This window comes from Eleutherodactylus coqui, chromosome 13 (genome assembly GCF_035609145.1).
Source record: "Eleutherodactylus coqui strain aEleCoq1 chromosome 13, aEleCoq1.hap1, whole genome shotgun sequence".
Classification (NCBI taxonomy): domain Eukaryota; kingdom Metazoa; phylum Chordata; class Amphibia; order Anura; family Eleutherodactylidae; genus Eleutherodactylus; species Eleutherodactylus coqui.
The window spans coordinates 127,064,042-127,091,836 of record NC_089849.1 but is presented as its reverse complement, the minus strand read 5'-3'; the positions used below and the strand labels follow the sequence as shown (position 1 = coordinate 127,091,836).

At 46.1% G+C, this 27,795-nt stretch overlaps 2 protein-coding genes across 2 annotated transcripts in view; one reads left to right on the top strand and one right to left on the bottom strand.

Moving 5' to 3' along the window:
- Nucleotides 1-1,803: 1,803 nt before the first annotated feature.
- On the bottom strand, nt 1,804-27,795 carry LOC136588776 (cobalamin binding intrinsic factor-like). The gene is made up of 9 exons (XM_066588228.1): nt 27,633-27,795; nt 27,361-27,549; nt 25,789-25,932; nt 21,409-21,558; nt 20,379-20,551; nt 15,280-15,466; nt 7,392-7,536; nt 3,310-3,428; nt 1,804-3,225 (listed from the first exon to the last, which is right to left on the bottom strand). The coding sequence occupies exons 1-9, from the start codon at nt 27,697-27,699 to the stop codon at nt 3,164-3,166; spliced, it is 1,236 nt and encodes a 411-aa protein (XP_066444325.1). The 5' UTR covers nt 27,700-27,795; the 3' UTR covers nt 1,804-3,163.
- Nucleotides 26,887-27,795, top strand: part of MRPL16 (mitochondrial ribosomal protein L16) — a 55,833-nt gene continuing 54,924 nt past the window's right edge. Inside the window, exon 1 of the mRNA XM_066588232.1 lies at nt 26,887-26,994. The gene's annotated coding sequence lies outside the window, so the exon portion shown is untranslated. The remainder of the gene's footprint in view (nt 26,995-27,795) is intronic.

Genomic DNA, 27,795 nt, shown 5'->3' with positions numbered 1-27,795 from the left:
CCCATGTAGACACCCCCTTCAGGCAAGAAGATCTGGGCACGCAGGGTTGGCAAACACAAGTAGATGGGCACAGGATGAGGCAGGTAAATACTGTAGCAAAATGCTGCCAAGACAGGTAAGTAATGAGTAGAGCAAGCAGCAGGTGAGAGCTCCTCATTGTAACACTCAGGAGTAGAAAGAGCCCATTACGGGCATAAGCCTGGTATCCTGAGCGCTCATATATTGGGAAGTTGCAGCAAGTCATCAGAAGATTCATGTACTGTAGTTTTTATGGCTGCTTTCACACAAGCGAAAAAATTGCGCTATTTTCTTGCGATGCGACAGTGCTACAAAATGCTTGGATGTGAAGCCCATGCTTTCCTATGGGTTCCTTCACATTAGTGATGTTTTGCCTAATGTGATGTTGCGAGGAAAAAAAAACATTTCCCTATGGAGCATCCTTGTTTATCGCATCTCGCGAACTAGCGATTTTTGGGAGATGCGTTGTGATTCCGTACCCCTAAAATAAGCCCTAGCTGTATTGAAAAAAAAAAAAAAAAACGGAATACTTACCCAGCTGGTACGGTCTGGGTCCTCCCCTGCTATACTCCAAAACTCCGCCAATCATCCTGCAGTCCTTGTTTGCCCACAGAAGATCACTTCCAGGTTGTGGGATTCAAATATCCTGCCTACAGGAAGCAATGGCTCCAATTGGTTTAGCCAGCGCTATTCAGCCAATCAATGCAGCACTCAGTGAACCAATGCAAGGGTTGTGATTGGTTCATCCAGCTCTGCATTGATTGGCTGAGCAGAGTTTGCAGAATTACATAAACAGTAAAAAAGGATATGTTATTAGCACATGAAACCAGCAAAGAGTCTTCAAAGGACAGGGATACAATGGAGTTAGCAGACTGGACCAGAGACGAGTCAACAGAAACGGATTATTCTTTGCACTTCAAAAGAAAACTGGAGAGTAAAAGAGATCACAGAGACCGATGTCCACACGATATACACACCACTTTGGGATAATCCAAAGTTACAAGAACTAAACAAATTGAAAGACGTCCAGATATGGAAGGATAAGGGGGTGAGACGAGTAACACAGATAGTGACAACAACAGATATGAAGTCATTTGAGCAACTGCGTGCAGAGTTTGACCTACCACACACACCGTTCTTCAAATTTCTCCAACTCAGGCATGCCTACCAGGCAGAGGTGGGGCTTAAAGATACTGAGCTAAAGAAATTCCCAGCAGCAGATATCCTAGGCACGGCCACCAACACAAGGGGGAAAATATCACAGCTATACACATGCATACAGAGCAAAATAGGCGAACGGTATCCCCTGGCAACGAAGAGCAAATGGGAAGGAGACATTGGACCAATAGAGGAATCATTATGGGATGAGATTCTACAGGCGACACCCAGACTCTCCCTAAGTGAATCCCACAGACTCTCACAATTGTACCTACTACACGGTATACCGAACACCATTGTTCTTATATAATATAGGCCTGAGAGAGTCTCCCTTATGTAATAAATGTAAAACCCAAACAGCAGATCTAATACACATGATGTGGCGATGTCCAAAACTAAAGAGGTATTGGATAGAAGTGTGTGAACTAATCCATGATGTGTATGGAGTAACTCTAGAGCGCACTCCACTGGTATGTATCCTAGGCTATGTAGACTACGTACCTTTAGATGAAAACGAAAAACTAGCAATAGCCAGAATTTTATATTTGGCCAGAAAACTAATAGTGCAACACTGGCTGGACGACACTCCCCCCAACTGGAAGGAACTCAAAAACAAAGTCACACAAATTTTAATGTGGGAGAAAAGCGTTTATTACAAGAGAAAAACACCACAAAAGTATTACGATATATGGCTTCATTGGCTCCATACCTTTGGTCTTATTGGCTCGGACTTACTCAGAAACTAAGATAGTAAATATACTAAAATAATTGTTGTTTGGGGAGAGGGAGAAAGAATAGCGTCACCATGGTCACGGAATTAATGAATGAACATGCCACGGATCAACACATGGAAAATCCTCACAAACAAGAAGAGTGGATCCAGAGCACAGTGGACTTATCCCAAATAGTCTCTCACGCGCCGCGAGGATATGTTTTAGTGTTTTGTATTGTTACTTAAACGTCTTCGGACGAGGAAAATTCAATAAAAAATATTTGAATTCAAAAAAAGAAAACTGATTTGAACCAAATGTTAATTTTGTCATGTGGCAAGACCGTACTGAGGGTCTGCTAATTTCACTTCGCTTTTTGATTACCTCATGAACACTCCCCATGAGAATGACCTATCAGCACACAATATGTTGTAATGTATCTGAATGTCACACCTTATTGTATTTGTTACAATTTAAGCTCTTTCGCGAAAATTAAAACCGATGTCCTTTGGTTTACACACTCTACTGCGCGGTTTATATTGGCTTCTCCTAGCTTGTACCAACCATATCTAATAGGACACCCACAGTATATCTAAGATCGTATTGCTAACACTAGCAATAAAAAAATCACTAATCACTCCAGCAAAGTCTAGGTGTAACCCCAGCCTAATGAGTAAGATACCTTCTAGCCCTCGACATACAGAAGACCAAGCTCTAATAAACCAGCAGCTATTATGTTCGTTCAGGACATGATTTTGACAATGGGAGAAAAGTTTGCCAGAGTCTGGAGCGGCTGTGACCACATTGTGCAACGACAGAAAGCATGTTCAGAAGGTAATTGGTTAAATACTATACCAACCAGTCATGTCTCTATAGAGGCACCATGAAGGTCTAACAAGGTGCCCAGTAAAGGGCTTGACAACAGTCTGTGTGCTATCAGTTTAGTTAGATGCTCTTTGTCTGTAATTGTGACAGATTAGAATCAGACCTCATTTTACAGAAATCCAGGTCCTTCCAAAGGGTTCACTTATTTTTTTTTCAATTGTATTTTAATAGGTGCAGTACAGTGTAGGCATTTATAACTGTCCATTTAGTTTACTACAATCATATTTCTATTGGTTTACAGCATGGATACAACGTGGACGGACTGTGAAAACTTCGTTTAAGAATCATGCGATCTCTCTGAGGCACGTCACAGCCAAGATGATTGGGATATATCACAGATATTTATGGAGTGAAATATAATCAAAATAGCGGAAAATAATGAACGGAAATAATCAGTATTTGCTGAAGATAGCCAGAATATGCGCTCCATTACTAGGCTTGTATGAGCCGACACCTGCAAAGAAACACAGACCAAATTACATTGTGTTCAAGCGAGTGTAGATTAGATCAGATAGATGCACAATCTTCAGTTACTCACCCACAGGTATTGGGGTCACAGTGTCGAAAAACTGCCAGTATGTTTTGTCATTTGTGCTTCCTTCTAGATTGCTAATAGATGTCACAAAAACTCCCCAAGAAGAGGTCTCTGTCTTAAAACTGTGGGAAGAAAATCTCATCAGATTTACATACTCAACACACAATTAAAGCCGTATTTATCTTGTATCTACACTGCATTTGTAAAGTCTTCAGACCCTTTTACTATTTTACATTTTGTTATGTTGTGCAAATGAAAAAAAAAAAATCATGTGCCCCCCCCCCCCCCCTCATTCCGCACTGAATACCCCATAATGATAAAGTGAGAACAGAATGTTAGTTATCTTTGTAATTTTTAAAAAATGAAAAACTACCATTTAGCATTGGCATAAGTATTCACACCCTGGACTTAGTTGAAGCCCCTTTGGCAGTGATTCCAGCCTTCAATCTTCTTGGGGATGATGCCACAAGGTTGCACAGCTGGATTTGGGGATTTTCTGCCATTGTTCTCTGCAGATCTTCTCAAACTCTGTCAGGTTGGATGGGGACCGTCTGTGGACGTCATTCTCAGGTCTCTCAAGAGATGTTCCATTGGGTTTAGGTTCAAGGGCATTCAAAGAGTTGTCCCTAAGCCGCTCCTGTGTTGTCATTGTCTTGTTGGAAGGTGAATATTCTGCCCAGTCTGAGATTTCTTGCTCTTTGGATCAGGTTTCATTCTTCCTGTTCTTTGCTCTATTCAGCTTTCTTTCTACCCTGACCAGCCTCCCTGTCCCTCAGCATGATGCTCCACCACCAGCCTTCACCATAGGGATGGCATTAAACCTAGTTTCCTACAGACAGAACGCTTAGAGGCCAAAAAGTCCAATCTTGGTTTCATCAGACCAGAGAATCTTGTTTCTCGCAGTCTGAGGGTCCTTTTTGATAAACTCTAGGCGGCTTTCATAGGTCTTACTGATGAGAGGCTTCTTCCTGGCCAGTCTACCATAGAGCCTAGATTGGTGGAGTGCTGTAGTGATAGTCAACCTTCTGGAAGTTTCTCCCATCTGCACACAGGATCTTTGGAGCTCAGCCAAAGTGACCATTGTTTCCTGGTCCCCTTTCCTACCAAGGCCATTCTTCCCCGATAACTTCTAAGTTTGGTGAGTTGGACAGCTCTATGAAGAGTCCTGGTTGTTCCAAACTTCTTATAAGTAAGTATTATGGAAGCCACTTGGCTCTTGGAAATTTTCAGTGCAACAGAAATGTTTTTGTAGCCTTCTCCAGCTCTGTACCCGTGCTCTACAGGCAGTTATTTTCCCTTCATCCCTTAGCTCTGATATGCATTGTGAGCTGCGAGACCTTATATAGACAAGAGTTCTAACATTATGTCCAGTCAACTGAATTTCCCACAGGTGAATCCAATCAAAGTGTTGAAACATCTAAAGGATGATCCAGAGAAATGAGAGGCCCAGAGCTAAATTTCAAGTGTCATACCAAAAGGGTCTCAATACTTATGTCAGTGCGAAATGTTAGGGCAGAAGAAAGAAGATCGGGCCGCAACGGAGGATAGCCATGCAGGGTCCGGACAGGTGAGTAAAATGTAATTTTTGGCCTCATGGCTGCGGGCACAAGTGGAAACCACTGTGGGATTCCACACTTGGAAACTGTGCATGCCCGTGGACATGAGGCCTTATGGCATTACTGGCCTGAAATCATCAGAAGCTGTTAATGATCTAACAACCTAACTTGGCCATTGCAGGAGAACAATAGTTCAATGAAAGATAATAGAAAAGAGAAGAAGCAAGCTATAGTCATACAAACATAAGTAAAACAAAAGTTGTATTATGGAATTTAAAGGAGTTAAGAATTAGACAAATACTCTCATTTTCAAAAGCAATTCCTTTTCTAGAAGTTCTCAGAATGGAATGAAACGTTCTGTGCAATTGTAGCATCGTTAAAAGTAAGTGATTACAATATCAGAGCCAAAGAATTATTTACTATGGAGAACTGAGCCCTTGTTGGGAGGCTCTAGTACCCTGGTGTACCGCCTCTACCTTGGATACAAGATGTGATACGGCGATATAATAAATCACGATTGCATCCCCACGACCAGTAGCACACGCTCTGCTGCACAATCAATCAAAAAATAGGTCAGCACGCAAAGCTTTCATAAAACAACTTTTCTATATTTTATTGATTACAATTAAAAAGATGTTCCAATACAACAGAGATGAGTCTCCAATGTGCAGCAGACAGGTGACAGGAAGGCATTCAACATATCAAGAACTTGATATGTGACAAGACCGTCCATCTCATTCCCGCCTCCAAGACTTCTCCAGAGCAGCACCGATCCTCTGGAACGCACTACCAAAGGCTACCCGAGCAATCCAGGACTCGCAGAACTTCAGGCGTGCTCTAAAAACGCACCTCTTCAGGGAGGCATACCGAATTCCCTAAACAAACCCCTCTGTACTCCGCCTGATAACATGCTCCCTGACCTACTGACTGCAATCCCTGCTAGCCATCATATACCGCTCCTGCAGTCATACCAATTCTGCCGTCACAGGCTAAATGTCTGACCATTGACTGTGTATAGCATCCCTCACTCTCCACCCCACCATACCGTGCACATCTCCAGCCCCTTTACTTTCTGTATCAGCCCACAATTCGTAGTATGTAAGCTCGTTGGAGCAGGACCCTCACCCCTATTGTTTCCATCAATTGATTACTATGTAACCGTGGTTCTGTAATGTTTGTACTTTTGTCTTTCTGTATCCCCCTGTCTATGTAAGCGCTGCGGAGTATGTTGGCGCTATACAAATAAAGTTTATTATTATTATCTAATCACCACAACTCTCATCATTTACAAATCTGCCTGAAATGGAACTGCAGGATGAGTTTTGAAAAAAAAAATAACAACTTCTAGGGGGAAAAATTGTTTTTGATGAGTGTAGTTTGATTTTTCTTCAACAAACAGCGCACCTCCAGTCCATAAACTTTGTCTGGCATGGCAGATAGGCTACATCCTCTTGAGCTTAGATAAAGTGCAATACCAGACAGCCTATGGACTCTATTTTGTAATACTGAACCACCTCTTTAAATCTCATGAAACACCCTTATGGAATGTATCTTGACTGAGCCAAGCCAAAAAAAAAAGTGGAGAAGATCACGCAAGCAAGTGCTTCTGACAAATTGTAAGACAGGTGTTTCCAGTCCAGGCCTGGTTGTTTCAAGCTGCGTTAGAAATTAGGTTGAAATGGTTGGGCGCAGCGGCGGTCTACAAGAATCACAGTCTGGAGGTGGCAGGGGTCCTGATGACCACAGGCATGTTACTGGCACCAAATTCACAGGTAAGGCTTTTTAAACTGTGTTAATGGATCTGGACACCTCTCTAACCTCAATACATTTGTACACTTAGTCAGACGAATCTGTTTAGTGATATGGCTGAAATGGTCCCTCCTGTCAGTTTCCATTATTAATAAGATTTTTGCAGTGTTGGAACAATACAGAGGTGTAAGGTAAAGATCTGTGGCCCAAATGTAAAAACGGCTGCCCAACCATCACACATCATTTATAATACCGGTGTCGTCTTATGTAGCTGGCCCATGTGTGATTGCTACTTCTGCACTCACTGTAGCCAGGGGCATAACTATAATAGCACCCATGTCTTGGAGCTTGAGGGGGCCCAAAGGTACATCTGCCTCATATGAGGACATCAGTACTATAAATGACTCGTCATAGTTTGGGTTCCCCTACAGATTTTGTGATTGGGAGCAGGAGGTTCAAGTTACCCCTCTGTCTAAAGCCTGCGGTATCATGTGAACAATGCCAAGGACCATGTTCTGCTGTCACTACCAAAGCTGGCAAGGTTGTGAAAAACTGCTCTAGTGAGTGAAGGGGTTAAGTACAAATTGATCAAAATGGACAACTTCTTTAGTAGTATGCTGAAATGGCAAATCTCGCATGAGCCAGTGGAGGCACCAACAGGATACTAGGCTAGTCCTTGGCATGTAGATACAAGGCTGAGGCAGTGAACTGAATCTTTGTCCAAGGCGAAGAAAAGCCTTCAAATACCACCCCAGCAACTCCCCCTCTGCTACATCTCACCTGAAGTGTTTGGGATTTTCTTCTGCTGCCTTCTGCATAACTTCGAGAAAAGTGGATCCATCCTTCACAGCCACCACAGTGGAGTACTTAAAGGGCTTTCCAATAATATCATTGATGATAGTGAAGTCAACGGAAATCAACTGAGCTTTATGGAATAAAAAGACGGAGCATAAAGTAAATGTCATCAATAAGAGGAAAGAAAACCTATAAAGCATGACTAAAGCTGGTGCGCTACTGTGTAGGCATTATGACCCATACTCACCTGACTGCGCCCGCAGATCTCTGGCATACAGCAGGCATGGCAGGTAAAGATGGTAAGCTACCATGTTTCTGCAGAGGTTATGAAATATCTGAGCCTTGGTCAACTTCTAAAATATGGTTGGGGACAACTACTGGCTACAAGAATCACAGTCAGCAGGTAGTTTGGGGTCCTGATGACCTGGGGAGCGCTGGGTAACATGACCAACTTATAATGAAAAGTGATGCACCAACGGTAGCGTGCTTTACGTCATTTCTGCTGATGCTTGGAATTCCACATGGTATTTTTAGGCTTGTGTGCAGCCACCCAACCGTGGAAACCCATCTAATGAAGCTCCCGTTGCACAGTCCTTATGCCGCTGTTACCTAAAGAGGCAGTATGGAACTCTGGTAATGCAACACAGGATAGGCGAAATCTAAGCGACAAAGGTTCCAGCACCCAGTCGCCCCATTCTGTGATGTCACTGTGGTCTACTGTTTTGTGGTTGAGCTCTTGTTACTCCTGATGTTTCCACTTCACAGTAAGGGTACCTTCACACACCGTGTATTTGCTCTGGGTTTTCCACTGCAGTAATATGCGGTCGAATCCATACCTAAATGGTGCAGATCTTGTTGCGGGTCTGTTGAAGCTTGCCTATTTATATTGGATTAGTACGGAAAAAAACTGCTCCAAGTAAAAGATTTTTTGAAATCTCCTCCACATGGCTTCTACATACTGAACATGCTGAAGACCTACCGCAGAAACACCCGCTGTGGACATTCCACGGAATTCATGCTGCGTGTGAAGGCATCCCGATAGTGTTTAAGCTGATCGCGGCAAATCTAGCAAATGAGAATTTCACAAACTGACTTGTGGCAAGTGTGGCAGTCCATCACAGCACAGAATTAAAGGGGTTTTCTGAGTTCTACAACTTCTGTATATCCCACCTTACATGCAGCAAAATAACAAATCAGCATATAGCCTCCCCTCCCCACTCCCGCAGGGTCTCCCATCCCCACTCCCGCAGAGTCTCCCATCCCCACTCCCGCAGGGTCTCCCCTCCCCACTCTCACAGGGTCTCCCCTCCCCATTCCCGCAGGGTCTCCCCTCCCCACTCCCGCAGGGTCTCCCCTCCTCACTCCCGCAGGGTCTCCACTCCCCCAGGGCCTCCACTCCCCCAGGGCCTCCCCTCCCCACTCCCGCAGGGTCTCCCCTCCCCACTCCCCCAGGGTCTCCCCTCCCCACTCCCGCAGGGTCTCCCCTCCTCACTCCCACAGGGCCTCCCCTCCCCACTCCCGCAGGGTCTCCCCTCCTCACTCCCGCAGGGTCTCCCCTCCACACTCCCGCAGGGTCTCCCCTCCCCACTCCCGCAGGGTCTCCCCTCCACACTCCCGCAGGGTCTCCCCTCACTCCCGCAGGGTCTCCCCTCCCCACTCCCGCAGGGTCTCCCCACTCCCGCAGGGTCTCGCCACTCCCGCAAGGCCTCCCCTCCCCACTCCCGCAGGGTCTCCCCTCCTCACTCCCGCAGGGTCTCCCCTCCTCACTCCCGCAGGGTCTCCCCTCACTCCCGCAGGGTCTCCCCTCCCCACTCCCGCAGGGTCTCCCCACTCCCGCAGGGTCTCGCCACTCCCGCAGGGCCTCCCCTCCCCACTCCCGCAGGGTCTCCCCTCCCCACTCCCGCAGGGTCTCCCCTATGATGTCAGGTTTACAGGCTTCCCCAGCTTGTTTACGGTACGTCATATGTGCTGCAGCCAATTAGACAGCTCATCACTCGATCACTGAGCTCTGTTATTGGCTGCAGCGCCTGTGACGTTCTCTAAAGCAGACGGGACTGCAGCCTGTACACAAACACAGGCGCGGAGGAGCGCCGTGGGACACAGAGGGCGCAGGGAGAGGTGTGTATAAGCTGAGTTTTGTTTTACTGCATGGAAGGCAGGATATACAACAATTGTAGAATTCAAAACCCCTTTAACCCCTTAAGGACTAGAACCATGTGGCGGTTTCACTGCCCTTTTTTTTTCTCCAGCTACCAAAATTCTTTTTGTAGTTTTTTTCCGTGACATGTAGGGCTATTTTTTTTATATATCTTTTTTTCACTGCCTTTTTATGTCTTATTAGGGATAAAAAGTTTTTAAAAATGATTTTTTTATTTATAGTTAATTTTTTAAATTAGTATATTTGATGATGATCCGTTCAGTCGCATCCGACCTTCGGTCGCTCTATGGATCATCGTTCTCCACGCACTCCTGTTTTTCACGGCTTCTCTCAGTTCGCGGGTGACATGTTGGCGGTCGCCTTGGTTGTATCTCGCCGTCTTTGTCGTCCTGATCTTCTCCTCCCACTGACCTCCCCGAGCATCAGTCCTGTTTCCAGTGAGTTTGCGCATCACGTGGCCATAAAGAGAGCTGCTGTTTGATGATATTTCCGGTTTGGCGCGATCTAACACTACCTTGTTCGCTGTCATGGCGGTCCGTGGTACCCGCAGCATTCTCCTCCAGCACCAGAGCTCAAACACATCAATTCTCCTTCTGTCTGTTTTCCGGAGCGTCCAACTTTCGCAGCCGTACGTCGTTATGGGAAAGACGATGCATCGACCAGTCTGGTGTTTGTTGTAATGCTGATATCCTCGCTTTTCCAGATCTTTTCCATTCCTTGCATTGCATTCCCACCAAGTGTGATCTGGGGCTGTAGCGTGCGTGAGTGGAAGGCCAATAGGGAGGTCGCTATTACTACTGGGACTACTGTGGTGGTCACTTATTACTGCTGGGTCAATATTACTACTGGAGCCACTACGGGGGTCACTATCACTCCTGGGGTGACTATGGGGGGTCACTCTTATTACTGGGGTAACTATGGGGGGTCACTTTCTACTGGGGCCACTATGTAGGACCGTATTACTACTGGAGTCACTATTATTACTGGGGCCACTGTGGGGGTCACTATTACTAATGCGGCCACTATTGGGGATCACTATTATTACTTAGGTCACTTACTACTGAGGACACAATAGAGGTCACTATTACTATACAGGCTTACAATTAGCCCCTGAAGGCAACCATAAGGCCCTCTGTGAGATTGAGTTTAACCCCTCTGCTTTAGAGCATCTAGACGATATGTTTTACAGCAGCCTCATGGGCCATTCACACAACAAGAGGGGACCCATTGACTTCTATGGGAGACTGATCAAGACATGTTCTGTGACCTGTGCAGAGGTCATTTTACCAGAAGGAGTGGATAGCCACAGCTTATCACCAATTGTGAATGGTGAGTCCTGTATTATCTATATATAGGTGTCACCTTTCAGTGTAATACTGCCTGTGAGGTCAGGGAGATGACTGCTGTAACATTTTCTCTACAGATCAGGAAGTGACAGACTTGTATTAGGCTTAGTGATCAGTGTGCAGGGAGGGGAGAAGGTGAGCTGTGATATCACATACTGTGAATAGAGGGTCCTGTGTTATCTACATATAGGTGTCACTTCTCAGTGTAATCCTGCCTGTGATTTCAGTGAGATGGCTGCTGCAAAGTTTTCTCTACAGATCAGGAAGGATCTGCCTGTTATTAGACTCTGTGGTCAGTGGGAAAAATGCAAGATTTTCGGATTTTTTTAAATATAGCTTGTGACCAAAAAGTAAAAAATAAAAAAATCTTTAAAAAATATGTTCAACACAAAAATGTGATTTGTATGATTGGTCATTTTCTGATGACACATTCCCTTTAACTGCCAAACCAGGCCCTGTCTTTAAATAGTTACAGGGGTTTTCCAGGACTTCTCCTCAGCCTTGGTCCCCAATATCAGATCAGTTGAGTCTGCCACTTGGGACCCCGGCCAATCAGCCTCTTCTCAGGCCTGTGATGTCATGTTCATCGGTCACATCCTCAAAGCAGCTCAGCCCCATCCAAGTGTTTCTGTAGCAGATACATCGTTGGCTCGTTTACACTGAACAATCATTGATTTATTTTTGCCCATTTGAACGATTTTTGAATATTAATTGTATCGTATAAAAGGGCCTTCAGTCCTGGAGAAATCCCTTAAGGGGTGGCTGTACCCCGTAACACCGAAGCATTGCCACAAGAGCAGACGCCCGCAGATATAAGGGAAGCAGAATCCACAATCACCTCCATACAATTCGATTTGTAGTTTATGACAGAGAATTTTTTTTTGCATGGGACTGCCTGTTATCTATATGTTCCTTATCAGGAAGAATTTTTTTCTTATGCCTTTTTTCCCAAGATGAGGCAGTTGCTGCATTGTTGGCTAACCTCACAGGTAGTGACAATCATACTGATCACAGTGATATGTCTGCTGGGGGCGTCTGTACAGGAGTTTTATAGAAACTTGCCTTTTATCAGTAGTAGCAGTTACATAGAGGACTACTTACAGTACTCCTGGATAGTCATGAGCTGCAGATTAGCCACACCCACCCTGCCCTCCAGCCAATGATTGACAGCTCTCTGCTTATTTTTGTGCCAAACATTGGCTGGAGGGCCGGGTGGGTGCGGCTAGGCTGCAACTCCTGAATATGGAGGACTACTTCTGTGTCTGCCTGCTACTAATAAAATAGAAGTTTCTTCTAAGCTACTGCACAGATCCACACAGCAGACATATCACTGTAATCAGTGTGACTGTCAGTACCTGATGGAGCTCTCAGCAAGGGGTGAAAAATATGGGGACAGTCTCTTCAAGGAGGGGTTGTCCCAATGACTTTGATCTTTGCATGGGTCATACACTATAGTATTTTCCTAGGGCAGCCATCAGACATTGGGGTCTTACAACCATTTGGACAAAGAGGTGGGTAGTTTGTAATCCGATGGTGTCATGCTGTGGTAGGTTCACCCGCACAAGAGGGCCATAAAAGGTCATAGAAATCAGATCTGCTATTTGAGTCATTTTGGAGTAATAAGCGAAGCAATTCCTCAACGTCCTACGACGTCGGGGTCATGCAGTTGGTGAACAGATGAGCGAATACGTAGAACTGACCCCAGCCCAGGATAGAACTACTCGGGTTACAGGATATATATATATTATCACACAGAGACACAAGTATATCTGCTATGATGGGTGTAGAGGTTTGGGAAGAGGCTCTTTGTTCAGGAATGTAACATAATAACATTATTACATGCATAGGCCTTGGATTGGTGTATGGTATGCTCCCATTCTAGAACATAGGTCCATCATAGTAATGTGGGTAGCGCTGGAAACATCGTGAGATGAGGATATTCTCACAACCGCATGTTCCTGATAGTTTACTCTTGAGAGGTGGCGTTGCTATGGAGTGGCGCATGCGCAGTAGTGATGTTTGGAATTTATATGACGTTTCATCCTGAGTTGATGATATTGCAGGACTACGTTAAGCCCGCGCATGCGTGAACTACCGTGACTATTGTGACGCACACCTTGATTTGTCATGGTGTTTTAACGCATGCGCAATGGCTATGTTGGACGCTATTATGGCGTTTAACTGATCAAGTGCATACAGCAGAGCTGGCGGTGATCATGGTGACTATGTGGCCAGGTATATTGGGTATATACATAGTTAATAGTGATTGGTAAAACCAATCGTATCTACGGCTGGGTACCTGTTGGAGGAGTACGATGAAGGCTCAGCTGTCTAGGATTGTGGTCATTTGTGTTTTTACTATTTATGTGTATCATGTCTCTGTCTTAAGCTGAGCCTGATAAAGACCACTTCTTTTGGTCGAAACGTTGCCAGCGATGGAGGAATTAAAATTGAGATTTTTATACATCGGGTGCTGCCATGGATTTGTTATTACTGCTGGATGGAATTTGGGTCTAGGTCCTGGTCCACTCTTGGCTCTTGCATTTCTGTCCCTTTCGCTCTGAAGGGTTTCAACAGCGCCAGGCTTTTTGCCGGTTTTTGCTGCTTTTTAATCTGTGTTTCTCTGGGTTCTATTCTCACTGCTTAGCGTGCCGATACTATACAAATACGCACACAAACACGGTCAAGTGGAGAAGCCCCAAATGCAGACAGATGCCTCTGATGAGAATGAGGTGAACTCCAGCATGTTTGTTGGTCTTGACTAAGCCCCAGATTTTGCTCCGCAGCCCCCATAACATTCACCATTAATCAAATGATAACTTGAAACTAGAAGACACTTTGTGAGACCATTCTAAAAGAAAGTAGTTCATGGCGTATTACATGCGTCAGTGGTCATTATAGAGCTGCCATGGTACACTTGGTACCGGAATGGCAGAGTAAGAGTTAATGTCCTCCACACCTTGTCCTATTATATCTAATCTTATCCTCTTCATGAACAAACAGTAAGTATAACTAAAAGCAGGTGATCTGGAGGGGTTCCCAGGTTGTAGTTTGTTGTGGCATTCTCATGAGCCGCATGTACTGCGAGGGACCTTCCCCATCTTTACCGTAACCTTGAGTTATGCTACTGTGACATCTCTTATCCCTATAGGATTAAATACGGGTCAGCCGGCAGGACTCACTCCAGACCGGCTCATGGCCATAATGGCTTGTGGCAAGCCACTTCACTGCTCTAAGGCCTGGGAGATGGACCTTGGCACCGAGCCACCTCTTATGGTTTCTGGCTGCAAAATTGTTACTTGCCGTGGAACGAAGGGAAATCTGCTTAAAAGCATTTACACTCTAAACCCAGCGTAGAGAAGTCAAAGTTTTGCATGAGTCTCATTTATGATGTTTTGGGGTTCTTTTGTACAACATTGGCGCATGGGGCTGGCTGCAGCCCGTCAAATTCACTATGATTTAAGAAACTAGAATAACTTCTAGCGCATCCATGCAGATGTCATCTGCCTTAAATTTCAGAAAGTGTCGCACGACCAGAACAAGATGCGCAAAAATGAATAAGAAGATCGCATCTTACTATGGCGCCAATTCTCTAAGACTGGTCTATAAAACATCGGTCGTAGATAAACGTCCCACTAAGTGTTAACACGGAATATATCCCATGCCTAAACAGATTAAAGACCGCTTCCTTTAGGCTCTGTTCACATCTGCGTCGGCGGCCCCGTTCAGAGCCTCTAGTGCAGATCGGGCATGAAAGGCCGGGCAAAAGTCATGCATGCAGGACTATTTCATCCAGTAAACATGCCGTACAGGAGCCGAACGTATTCCATGGAAGCCAATGGGGCCCATTCGGCACAGTTGGGTTCTGCTGTGAGACGGTTCAGTTCATTCAGGGGATTCCGTTTTCTTGCTGTCATTACGGAATCCATAGTGCAGATGTGAATTTAGCCTTGAGGTCCGTGTTCTCACTCGCTGCAGACTGGGTTTTTGTCCCAGTCAAAAAACTGCAGCAAAATGGAACTGAAGCCAACTGGAAGCATCCCGTTAGTTAGAAAGCCCAATGAAGTCAATGGGGAATAAACAGATCAGTGAATTTCAGTTTTACATCGGTGTCTCTCTAAAACCTGAGCAGAGAGATGGAAACCCTGAACTGACCCTAACACCGGTGTGGATTCACCTTAACATGGCAGCGTTACGGCTGCAGCACCGAGCGCACCGGAGGTTCTTCTGAACTGAACCTAGATCCCCATTGGGTTTCACTGTGTTTTATGTTTATGGAGTGAGTTGAGGGCGTTGCAGCTATAGTACGGACACTAGGGTGGGGTTTATTATGAGAACCTTATAATAAGTGTGTAAGAAGTTCACTCACCATCTTTATTTGGGCACGAGATTTCCTTCACAGAGACGTAACTTTTACCCCACAGGAAAGGTAGAAGCTGAGCTGCAGCGATTGGCAAAGAGAAGGTCCTGTTTGGGATCAAGTCTATCACTTTCTGTAATGTTCGCGAACAGTCCCAGCGTCCCGGAGAATAGTAAGACTTGGCAGCTAATAGGGCCTAGAAGGCAGAAAGGTGGAGAACATTTCATGGTTTATTCAGATAGGACTTCAAATAGAAATGTGAATTTACAACATTAGAAAAAAAATATTATAAATATTTGGGATGTCTCCTTGTGATCCATGTGGGCTCCGTCTGTAGATGACATTGGCCGTTAGTAGTGATAGAAGCATTAGTAATGTGGCCACCATGGCTAGAGAACTTCACAGACGACCTTCAATAAATTGTCCTCTCTTTGAGCATCACTTTCTGAGTCACCTGTTCTTCTTCATACCAGGACCTAAGGCCTTACTCACACAGGTGTGCCCTGGGCCCTTTGTGCCACAAGACACTGGCAGGCAGTGCGTAGCGCATCCATTTACAGAGGAGCGTCCATAGGAGCTGCTGGAGAGTTTTGGTGATGGGTTTGACACAACTGCATCAGAAACCACCGGGAATCGCATGCGGTTTTTACAAAGCGCTTTTTGATGCGGCTTTGACTGCAGCTTAACTACACAGTCTGACTATACCCTAAAGGTAAACTGCCGATGTGCCCAAGATAGAGGAAGGGACAACATGCTGGGACACATTATATAACAAAAATAACAGTCTTCCTCATAAATCTCCTAATCATCTGCTAACCCTAACTATTCTGCTGTAACTAGCTGCTGGGGATATCTCTCCCAATCCTGGCCCACCCTCCACTGCTCCTAGCTATTACCCCCTACCGGGCTCACTAATAAAATCCCCAAGCCCAACTGCTAGCCCATGCATACCCTCCCCTGACTCCTTTAAATGTGCGCTCTGGAACTGCCAGTCAGCATGTAATAAACTCCCCACCATCCATGACTATTTTACTGCCCATTCTTTACATCTGCTCGCTCTCACAGAAACGTGGATCCAGCAGTCTGACACGGCCTCCCCTGCTGCACTGTCCTACAATGGCCTGCAGTTCTCCCATACCCGAGACCAGATGACAGGCCTGGCGGAGGAGTAGGTGCTCTTCTCTCCCCGAAATGCACCTACCAGGTCATCCCCCCTGTACCCTCACTCACTTTTCCATCCTTTGAAGTACATATGCTACGGCTTTTCCGCCCGCTGTCCATGCGAGTAGCAGTTATCTACCGCCCCCCAGGTGCTCCTCGCCTGTTTTTGGACCACTTTGCTGCCTGGCTCCCCCACTTCCTATCCTGTGAAATTCCAACCCTCATCTTAGGTGATTTTAACATCCCCACTAATGACCCCAACTCCCCATCTGCCTCTCAGCTTCTATCGCTCACCTCCTCCCTTGGTCTCTCTCAACTCACAGCCTCTCCCACTCACAGGGATGGCAATACTCTGGATCTGGTCTTCCTCCGGCTCTGCTCTGCTGCCAACTTCACTAACTCCCCTCTCCCGCTCTCGGATCATAACCTCCTCTCTTTCTCTGTCACGCTCCCTAACATCTCTCCAGACCCACCTACCTACAGTACCTACAGGAACCTTAAGGCCATTCACACCCAGAACTTTGCTGAATCCCTACAGTCCTCTCTGTCCCCAATCTCTCTCCTCACCTGCCCCAACCTGGCTGCCGCTCACTACAACACCGCTCTCAAACATGCCCTGGATGAAGCGGCGCCCCCCAGGACCCAAGCCATCCGATGTAGAACGCGCCAACCCTGGCTCACGCCTCAAATGCGCTTCATCCTGCGGTGCTCTAGAAGTGCTGAACGGCTGTGGAGGAAATCGCAAACGTCCGCAGACTTCCTCCACTACAAATTCATGCTCAGAACCCACAACCTCGCCCTCCACCATGCCAAACAAGTCTACTTCACCTCTCTAGTCTCCTCACTATCCCACAACCCTAAACGGCTCTTTGATACTTTTCACTCCCTTCTCAGCCCTAAACCACAGCCCCCGATGACGGATCTTAGTGCCGAAGAGCTGGCTGCTTACTTCAAAAAGAAAATTGATGACACCCGTCAGGAAATAACTTCCCAACCCCAGACTAGCCCTGACCCTAGTCCTGTCAGCACTGCATCTAGCTCCTGCTCACTGTCTGTACTCAGACCAGCGACAGAGGAAAAAGTCTCTAAATTGCTCTTCTCTGCTCGCCCCACCACCTGCGCGAGCGACCCCCTCCCCTCACACCTCCTCCGTTCCCTCTCCCCAGTGGTCATCTCCCATCTCACCACTATATTCAACCTCTCTCTGACCTCTGGCATCTTTCCCTCTTCTTTCAAACACGCCATCATATCCCCACTGCTAAAGAAGCCGACTCTGGACGCGACTGATGCTGCCAACTACCGACCCATCTCAAACCTCCCCTTCATCTCCAAACTACTAGAACGCCTGGTTTACTCCCACCTTGTAAGCTACCTATCAGAGCACTCTCTCCTAGACCCCCTACGGTCTGGCTTTTGACCTCAACACTCGACAGAAACTGCCCTTACAAGGGTATCCAATGACCTACTGACAGCCAAATCGAGGGGCGATTACTCCCTACTGATCCTCCTCGACCTCTCCGCAGCATTTGACACTGTTGACCACAAACTCCTCCTCAGTATGCTACGCTCCATTGACCTAAAGGATACTGCCCTCTCCTGGTTCTCTTCCTACCTAACTGACCGCTCTTTCAGTGTCTCCTTTGCTGGCTCTACCTCCCCTCCTCTTCCCCTTGCTGTTGGGGTCCCCCAGGGCTCTGTCCTCGGCCCCCTTCTTTTCTCTATCTACACAGCCCCTATTGGACAAACCATCTGGAGATTTGGCCTCCAATACCACCTGTATGCTGATGACACCCAGCTATACACCTCTTCCCGTGACATCTCTGCACCTTCACTCCAAAACATCACCAACTGTCTGTCCGCTGTCTCTAACACCATGCCCTCTCTCTACCTAAAACTAAACCTCTCTAAAACTGACCTGCTGGTATTTCCACCCTCCACTAACCGACCTCCTCCTGACATCTCCATCTCAGTGTGTGGCGCCACCATAACCCCTAGACAACATGCCCGCTGCCTTGGAGTCAGATTTGATTTTGATCTCTCTTTTACCCCCTACATCCAATCTCTGGCCCGAACATGTCAGCTGCACCTCAAGAACATCGCAAGAATCCGCTCTTTTCTCACTGTGGACATGCTAAAAACGCTCACTATTGCCCTCATCCACTCCCAGCTCGATTATTGCAACTCGTTGCTGATCGGCCTCCCCTGCACCAGACTCTACCCTCTCCAATCCATCCTGAATGCGGCAGCCAGGCTCATCTTCCTGTCCAGCCGCTACTCGGACGCCTCTGCCCTGTGCCGGTCACTGCACTGGCTGCCCGTTAAATACAGAATTCAATTTAAACTCACCACTTTCATCCACAAAGCCCTCCACAGTGCAGCGACCCCCTATATCGCCTCCCTCATCTCAATCCATCACCGAGCCCGGGCTATCCGCTCTGCTAACGAAACCAAACTGAGCGCCCCGTTAATTCGAACTTCTCATTCCCGCCTCCAAGACTTCTCCAGAGCAGCACCGGTCCTCTGGAACGCACTACCAAAGGCTACCCGAGCAATCCAGGACTCGCAGAACTTCAGGCGTGCTCTAAAAACGCACCTCTTCAGGGAGGCATACCGAATTCCCTAAACAAACCCCTCTGTACTCTGCCTGATAACATGCTCCCTGACCTACTGACTGCAATCCCGCTAGCCATCATAAACCGCTCCTGCAGTCATACTGTTTCTGCCATCACACGGCTAAATGTCTGACCATTGTCTATGTGTATAACATCGCTCACTCTCCACCTCTCCATACCGGGCACATCTCCAGCCCTTTACCTTCTGTATCCCCCCATTACTTGTAGTATGTAAGCTCGGTGGAGCAGGACCCGCACCCCTATTGTTTCCATCAGCTGATTACTATGTAACCGCGGTTCTGTAATGTTTGTAATTTTGTCTCTGTATCCCCCTGTCTATGTAAGCGCTGCGAAATATGTTGGCGCTATATAAATAAAGAGTATTATTATTATTAATAGGACCTCATGGTAAGGGTTAAAAAAAGAAATGGTTTTAGAAGAACGTCTAGTAAAACACACTTCTTGGCTTCAGGGCCGTCTTTAAGACATCAGATTGAGAAGCTGTGAGACTTGGCATTTCTTATTTAAACTGTTTGCATGTGCAATCGCTCTTGGTTCTGTCATTGTATCTACATAGCCTGCTTGGTTCTGTTATCATGTCTATGTAGTAAGCTCACTTTTGTTATTGTATCTATGTAGTAAACTCAGTTCTGTTAACTTACATACTAAGTATTCTTAGTTCTGTCACTATATCTATGCAGTAAGCTTGGTTCTGGTATCATTTCTATGTAGTAAGTTCAGCTATGGTACTGTATTTGTGTAGTAAGCTTGGTTGTGTTACTGTATTTTATCTATGCAGCAAGCTTGGTTCTGGTATGGTATTTGTGTAGTAAGTTCAGTTCCTGTGCTTAACGAGTTTTGCCTGAAGCAATCTGTAGTGTGTGAACAGCAGCTTTAATCTGACTCACCAATAGGGAATATGTACAATGAAGGTGCCTAAAGCAGCAGGATCTCAAATACGGCCCTGGCGTGCCCATGTTGCATCTGGTAGAATCGGGAGCAAGAAGATCAGGCAGCGCAGGAATTACACAGACCTGCTGCCTTGGCATGAGCCCCTTTGGTCAGCAGATCAGACCAGAATAGTGACTATCATGTGTCCGTGTGCTACCCAAGTCTAGTCCGTGGAAGACGTGGACAGCACATGGACTGAAACTACAGCCGTGCCAAAGAGGCCCAAAATATCATGATGATAAGGTAGACATTGATGGTCAACAAACATGATGAACTCTTTTGAAGACTGCGTTGTAGATATTCCACAGTATTGTGGGTAATTTGCTAGAAAGAAAACAATACTTGGGGTTGTTTGGATTAAATTAAAGTAGTGGATATGAATACCTGTCCGGCCAGCCCAGTGCTGTAGGTGTTACCAATAAGCCCGTCATTCTGAGCGTCCAACATCATGTTCAACAGAGCTTCAACAGTGTTCTGCACAGCTACGTACGTATCTACAGGGACATCATCCATCTCGAGCACGCAGGTAAATGCCATCACTGCCACAGCTGCCGTATCTGCAAACATAAATGGCCATTTCTATTTATTTAGGACATTTCCAGAAACTCTGTAGATTGATGACATAATGCCCAGTGACATGAAGGCACCAGACTGTGCCCCCTATAGTGGTGGTGCCAGGCGTTACCAACCAGCACGGAACGGTCAGATGTTTGCTTTCTCCTTCTCCCTCTTGACATAAATCTTCACCCCTTTGCTTATAAAACGGTTCCCCTGGAGATGGGAATTTGCCCCCTCTCCCCAAGGGTGCCATAGCGGGCACCTTTTTTGTATCGCAGTCTGTTATACCTTTAGAGCTAGACACAAGATGGCTTATATAACAAAACAGAAGAAAAAGGGCTTGTGTATGTGACCTCTATTATAGATCCAAAGATCCAGGAGGTCCCTCCTCATTCAAAGGGATCCAAGTTTCCCATTAGTCGGTGAGACTAATTAATAAATAACCATATGGTCCCACTGTTGGTTGAGCAATGCCCCAAATATGTGCAACGCAGGCAGGATGGAAACATCACACATATTTGGTTGATAAATGGCGATTAATGAAGTATTTACAGTCCGGGGGTCTAATTTGTATGTATATTGATGTGTGTTGGCTAGAATATTGTAATTATGGGAATCTAGAAGGGCCCACAATCATCATTTTTATCTTTATGCCTGTTTTTTACATTTGCGCCCCTTTAGCCAAGTATGTGTTCTAACCCCATGTGACCACTGGCTATTAACCTGAAAACTCCCCGTATCTTACTCGTGTTGCTTCTCACCATCAGTGGGTGTTTTCTGATGCTTAAACCCATTGAGCTGCACAGTCCTTGGACCGAGACGTCCTAATATGTGAAATATCGATGTAAGAACTCACCTACAGAAAATGTGTGCCCGGACGGGGTCGTAGGGATCGTTTTTGCAGAGATGTCTGCTGCTGTAATAGCTGCCGGCTGAGATGTCAGACACAGAGCGAGCACGTCCAGGCCGACTTGGTACCAGGAAGTAAGAGGGGATCCTTGGCTTCCTGTAATAAAGTCAGACTTCAATCCCACAGAATGCAACTTACAGATACACATCTTTTCTGACCTTGCACATAAACATGGTTCAACTCATGGTAATATAATCACCAATTACCAACCGGTCCTCTCTCATAGAAATAGGAAGGAATGAGTCTGCATTGGGCCAAGGGCATAGAGGAAAAATTGGGTGACATTTCAGGGATTGTCACTCCATAGCCACAATATACTAAGTCTGTAGGAAGACTGCTTTTACTCGTTAGACTTCTAATCTGTAGAAAATGGGTTTCCATCATCCGATAATAGTGTAATGTTAGAGCATGTGCTGTGAAATGGCCACATACATATGACTATAATCAGTCAGTGGGACATCTGACTATGTGCAGCCAGCTACAGAATGGCCATACAAATAACAGATTCTTCCAATCAGTCACTAGACAGACTTCACAATGTAATAATGCTGATTCTACCGCGAATATTATTAATTATCTGCACATCGCCTGTCAGCACAACTATAACCCAGGCCCGGCTGATCTAGGGGTGCTTCACATCTGCACCCCGGATTCAGCTTCCCTGCTACATTTAGGAAGTAGGAAAGGAGATTCCCCACGGCTGAACAATTCCATTTCTGGACGGAACTGAACAGCCCAAATAGACCCCAATGATTATTGTGGGGTCCATCTGCTATTGCCCAGCTGGACGGCTACAGACAGAAATAAAGCTCTGCACGCAGCAATGTTTCTTATATTTTGAGCTGAATCTGCAACAGAACTTCCGACCGGAGGTCCCAATGAGGTGTGACACCAGCCATAGGCCGTCTGCAGACGGCGGGTTGGATCCGGCAGCGAGGATTCTCGCTGCGGGACCCGACCCGAGTGCCTGCAGAGAGCAGCGCGTACTCACCCACGCCCACGGCTCCGGCTGTTTGATGTAACGGCTTCCCGGGCAGCCAGCACATGTGCAGACCGGAGCCGGCGGCCGGGCAGTGACGATTCTGTGCGGGGCTCTGCGTTTGTTAACGCAATCCTATGCAGGCTTCCAGCGGCGGAAATCCCGCTGCGGAATTTCCGCCCGTCTGCAGGCGGCCTTAGTGTTAAACTACAACACATTATAACATAATAGCTACAAAAAGGGGAAAATCATAAACACAGAAGACTGGACCCTGAAGTTAAAGCAAACCTGTTACTATAACCTTTACATCAGTGATATATGCGAACACAAGAACCTAAGGCCCAATGACCACGGCTGCAGGGAATCCCGCATGGAATCCAAGCCTGCCCGCAGCCAGTGAGCCCTATTTACCTGTTGCTATAACCTTTACATCAGTGATATATGCGAACACAAGAACCTTTAAGTTACAGTGTCTTACTAAAGTGAAGCAGAATCTACCCAGCCATGCAGCAGCTTGTGGCCACCATGCCCCGTGTGCAGTATCTCTACAAGGAACTAATATGCATGTCTACAGTAATACAGCCCGGCAATGGGGGAAGAGGGGCATGAAGCTGCAGACTATCCATAGCATAACAGAGACATCTAATTGCTCAAAGCAGACAGCTCTGTACATAGAAGAAACCAACCATTCAGTACAATTACAGACAGATTATTGTCAGGGCTCAAACCCAGGAGCTCCTGCGATCCAGGCGGCCGTGCAGCACCCAAGGAGCAGGCCCTAGCCTAGGAGACAGTGGGGATTGATGTAGGCCTTGTCACAGTTGCTCCAATGTCTACCACCCGAAGGGTAACTGTAGTGGCCCAGTACATGCTTTCCTGGCCCCCTCGTCAATGTCATACATGTAATGTCTTGTCTTAATGCCCTGTGCAAACTGTCTTGTCATTCTGTTAGGTGTATTGCACAGCTGCAGCGTGTGTTGGGTTAAGTGTCTACAATGCCTGGAGACTGTCTGTAATGTATCAGTTCTATTCTGTTATGTGCTATGAGAGAGGCTATAAATTTGAGTAGTTGAGAGCAGGGAAGGAGTTCCATCTTGAGTGCTATCTTAAGTCTATTTGGGAGGCACACCACAGGGGCACATGGGGGCACCTTCAGCCCTTATGTGTTGAAAATTGAAGAATAGGAGAGGTTTCCCGTGAGTGAGAGTCTACATGAATTGTAAGTGAGCCCAATAGAGAGAGAGTGAGAGCAAGAGCAGTTGTGAGCAAGTGCCCTTCAAGGCCCACTGCAGAGGTACTCAATTGTTTATTTTACACACCTGCGCGTTCTGAAGTCTGGGATCGTGTGGTGGAGGTACTTACTACAGTCATTGTTCACACTCAAGTGTCTAGAAGTCTGAATACCGCTGAGTGGAGGTATCTTATTTGTCATGCAGGGGTTGATCTGAAGTCTGGGTCACCGTGTGGAGGTACTACTGTCAAGTTTAGTTTTAATTTCTATTCTTCAAAGTGTGCCTTGTCGTGTTGAAGGTTTCCATTAAAGTGATTTCCAGGCCCTGACCATTCCCGGGGACCTGAGGTACTTAAACTGTCTGTGACTCGTTTATTTTTCCCCACCGATAGTCATACCGGGGGAAGTACTGGAACGGTGGCGTCACCCGTGACAAATGCCTCTACACCTGTTCTCCTGTTTATTGGGCATCCCCATGCCGGGGGTGTCCGGAAGAGGTCCAGCGCTGCCCTGGCCTTGTTTATGTGCATCCCTCCGGGAGGCAGCATGGCAAGTGTCGCTGTGACAAGCCAGCACCTTGCCCTCCCAGCTCCTCAGCATATGCCGTGTGTCTGAGGTCACCATACAGGACACTGAATAACCAGGGACACATCCAACGGGCCAAGGGCAGACTATTAAAGTTAGGTTAACCCAGGAATGGTTTACCTCAGTCCTCTTTTGTCACGGGTGACGCCACTATTCCTTCCTCCATGGTGATCTCTCAGTAGATGAATAAAGAGTCCACACACGCGGTGAAGTTTAAAGGCAAAACCGGGAACGGCGGTAAAGCCATTTACTGAGAACAACTGGCAACAATTCCAATACAGTCCACTTTTACATCCACCGGCAGGACACATAGTGCAGAGGAACACGTGGTGCGACAGGAAGGGAAGCAGGGGAGAACAGAAGGACTTTACACAGGCCAAGTTATCTGTGGTTCTCTGGTCCCAGACACCATCTCACAAACAACCTTGACAATGCTCTACTGGTTCACACTCACGGGGCAGGAACTTGCACTTCTTGCCGTCTGTCACGCTCCTAGCTCTGCACACAGCAAAGAAGAAGGGGTTCACAGCACCGATAGTCTATCCACTCAGCCTCCTCCATAGCCTCTACACACAGACTAAAGGTGTCCATGTGCAGGCCAACGTCTGTCCTTTGCTCTTCACCTTCAGCATTCAAATCTCAAAAACTCTCTCTCATGCACGTTGCACTCACATATATAAAACAAGGTCACATGACAAACAGATACTTTTCCAGACATAACCCAGACTGTAACCCATTCAGTGCTGCAGTTATGCAATACACATCATATTCACTCACATGGAACACATTGACAACACATACAAGCACAAGACCACATAGATCATTCAGACACATCCAGAAGTTTCCACACACAAACTTCTGTACACTACAGCAGCTCTCCCAACTGAGCCATCCAGCCATAGGGACAGCTTCCTTTGATGGACTTAGCCATGATTCTGTACTCCTGATTTGGTTCCCTGTCCTGGCTCCACTCTGCTTCTGATTGGCTAGTGTGCGATTATTGTGCTCCCTAGCAATAGTCTAGCACCTCTATCTATCTGATCCTTAATGCCTGCAAACCGTTATGACCTGCAACCCACTCCTGGCTTCCCTCTGACAACATTACCTGCCTGTTCCCTTCATACTGCAACTGATACCTACCGTTACAGACCCCATGCTAAAGCCTGACTACGCTATTCATCTGCTCGGGTTGCAACGTTGCGACTCCAAACCAGAACCAGACCGGTTACATTAACATTTACAGCAATAATGGCACAGGAAGGCAAAGGCCCATAATATGAAGGTTATATGCAACATTTATGTCTGTACTACACCTAATACACTTCCACAGTGATATCCATCCACCAGGAGCATGAGGATTCTACTTTATTACTTCTACAGGGATTGTTTTTTTTGTATTGTCAAGTATCTGTTAATTTGTTTCTTTTTCCTTCTCAATCATGAAAAATAACTGGAATCTGGATCTTCAGATGTAGTGAGATGTTCCTAGTTCCATATACAAAAACTGGGTCATGTACATCTGAAGACTTACCAATACTGTCAAGTTCTTCCTGAGTCTTGTTCTTGAGAAGATGAACAAGGTTGGCATTGCAACTAGGAAATTCGGTGGGGTCGGAGCACGAGGATTGGAGAGCAAGAACATAAAGTGCAACTTTTCCTGAAGAGAACGGCTGATCTACAAAAGAACAGGGAGACAAAGTTGTATAAGATGTCCTGTTCACAAATAGAAAGGTGTAAAAATTAGTGTAAAATACTGAAAGACTTCTTTAGGGACTGAGGTCCAAAACTGTAGCTACACATCGAACCCATCTGTTCAATCTCTATATATGTGTTGGGAAATATGCCACTACTGCTATATCTTACACCATGTAATATTTATTGAACTGTAGCTTCAGAGAAAAGAATCTGATGTCCCATCCCTTAAATGGGTTTTCCAGCACATCAAAAAATAGTTTAGGCTTAAAATGATGTCAAATAAAGAAAAAATGTCTGCTCAGCTACTCCTGCAGCTCCCTGTCGAGTACTACAGCCCCGGCGCCCGCTGCTTGGAATCCAGAAGACGGTGGGTGGTCACATACTGTTCATTGTGTGTGTGACCACTGGGCCAATCACAGGCTCCCTCTAGGATTCTTCCATGGCTGGTGTAGCCTGTTATTGGATAAGTAAGTGGTCATGTGCACAATGTATGGCAAGTGACTGGCGCTTCTTCTGGGATCCAAGCGGTGGGCACCAAGGCTCCAATGCCGGATAAGAAGCTGCAGCAGTGAGTGAAAATACATGTTTTTTTTATTTTACAGCATTTTAAGCCTGTCAAAAAATTTTTGAAAACTCTCAGAAAACTCCTTTAAATTAAATATTTCAAAGAATGAAAATTGTACAGAATAAAGGTAAAACAAAAGAAAAAATGTGTAGAGACTGAATGTGCAGTGAAGGGTTACATGCCTTTCAGGGCAATTATCTGCCTAGCTGCAATCCTAGCACATACCGCCCTAAGGAAATTCTACATTCTTTCTGCGCTTCCTAAAACTTTATATTAAGACTATGCTGAACTGGTTTACCTTACCTGCATCAGGTATGACAGGGCAGGGGGTTGGCCTAGCTGCTGAAGTGAGCCAGCCAACCCTGCAATCACACCACGAACAACAAGATAGGGCGGAAGAGTCCATACTACGTGACCCAATATTGGCATCAGGCTAGAAGAGGAGGTGCCAGCACCGCTGGACCCGGACTGGATTGGGTAAGTTGTTCTTTCCCCCACGAGGCCCTTTAACCCTTTCCTGCGCTATCATGTATATACTTAGTGCTCAGGTGGGTAATGCAAATTGCTATACATTTACGGAATGGTGATGGAGCAAACCGGACTGTGTGCTCTTAAATGCCAGGGCTAAATTTGAGTTCCAGTCCAGCCCTGGTGACCATTATTCATACGAATGTATATTATCAAACATCAGAACCAGATCATAGATTACATTTCGTCACATTTTGCTACATTTAAATTCTTTCAATAATTAAGTCTAAAACATTCTTTAGCATTTATCCTTTCCATTCAAGCTAAATCACAGGCATTCATTTGAGAGTCTAGCTCCATTAAAAATGGACTCACTGTGATTGATCTTCTGAACAGCATCTTCTTTCAGTTGTCTTACCAGCAGGTCTTGAGTGGAGACGTCTGTGACGTTCCCTAAGTTGAGTGCCAGCAGGACGCTGGGGTCAGGAGTGACACATGGCCCCACACTACGTGCCATGCTGATCGCCAGGCTAGTGACATAGGACTTCTGTGTATCGGAGACCTCTAGAGAAAGATGAGAAGAGCTGTTAGATTCGCCTGTAGTCAGACAGTCCTGTCCACCAGGTTCCTTATTGCATTGTCCTTACGGCAGGATTGGATGAGGCTGATCAGCCCAGCGCATAAGATGATGACTTGCTTCATCCTGATAGTCATGTACAAATGACACGCTCCTTCTTCCTCCTCTTTATGTAAGCTGCATTTGGCTTTTGGCCATTAGTTGCGTGTTTATGTTTACTTTCCTTTCCTCGT

What these genes read in the sequence shown, in the direction of transcription:
- LOC136588776 (XM_066588228.1), bottom strand. Translation starts at nt 27,699, where the DNA reads ATGACTATCAGGATGAAGCAAGTCATCATCTTATGCGCTGGGCTGATC. An exon ending in CAGCCTCATCCAATCCTGCC is followed by an intron (nt 27,550 to 27,632) that starts GTAAGGACAATG and finishes ATCTTTCTCTAG; the next exon opens with AGGTCTCCGATACACAGAAG. An exon ending in GGAAGAACTTGACAGTATTG is followed by an intron (nt 21,559 to 25,788) that starts GTAAGTCTTCAG and finishes ACTTTATTACAG; the next exon opens with GAAGCCAAGGATCCCCTCTT.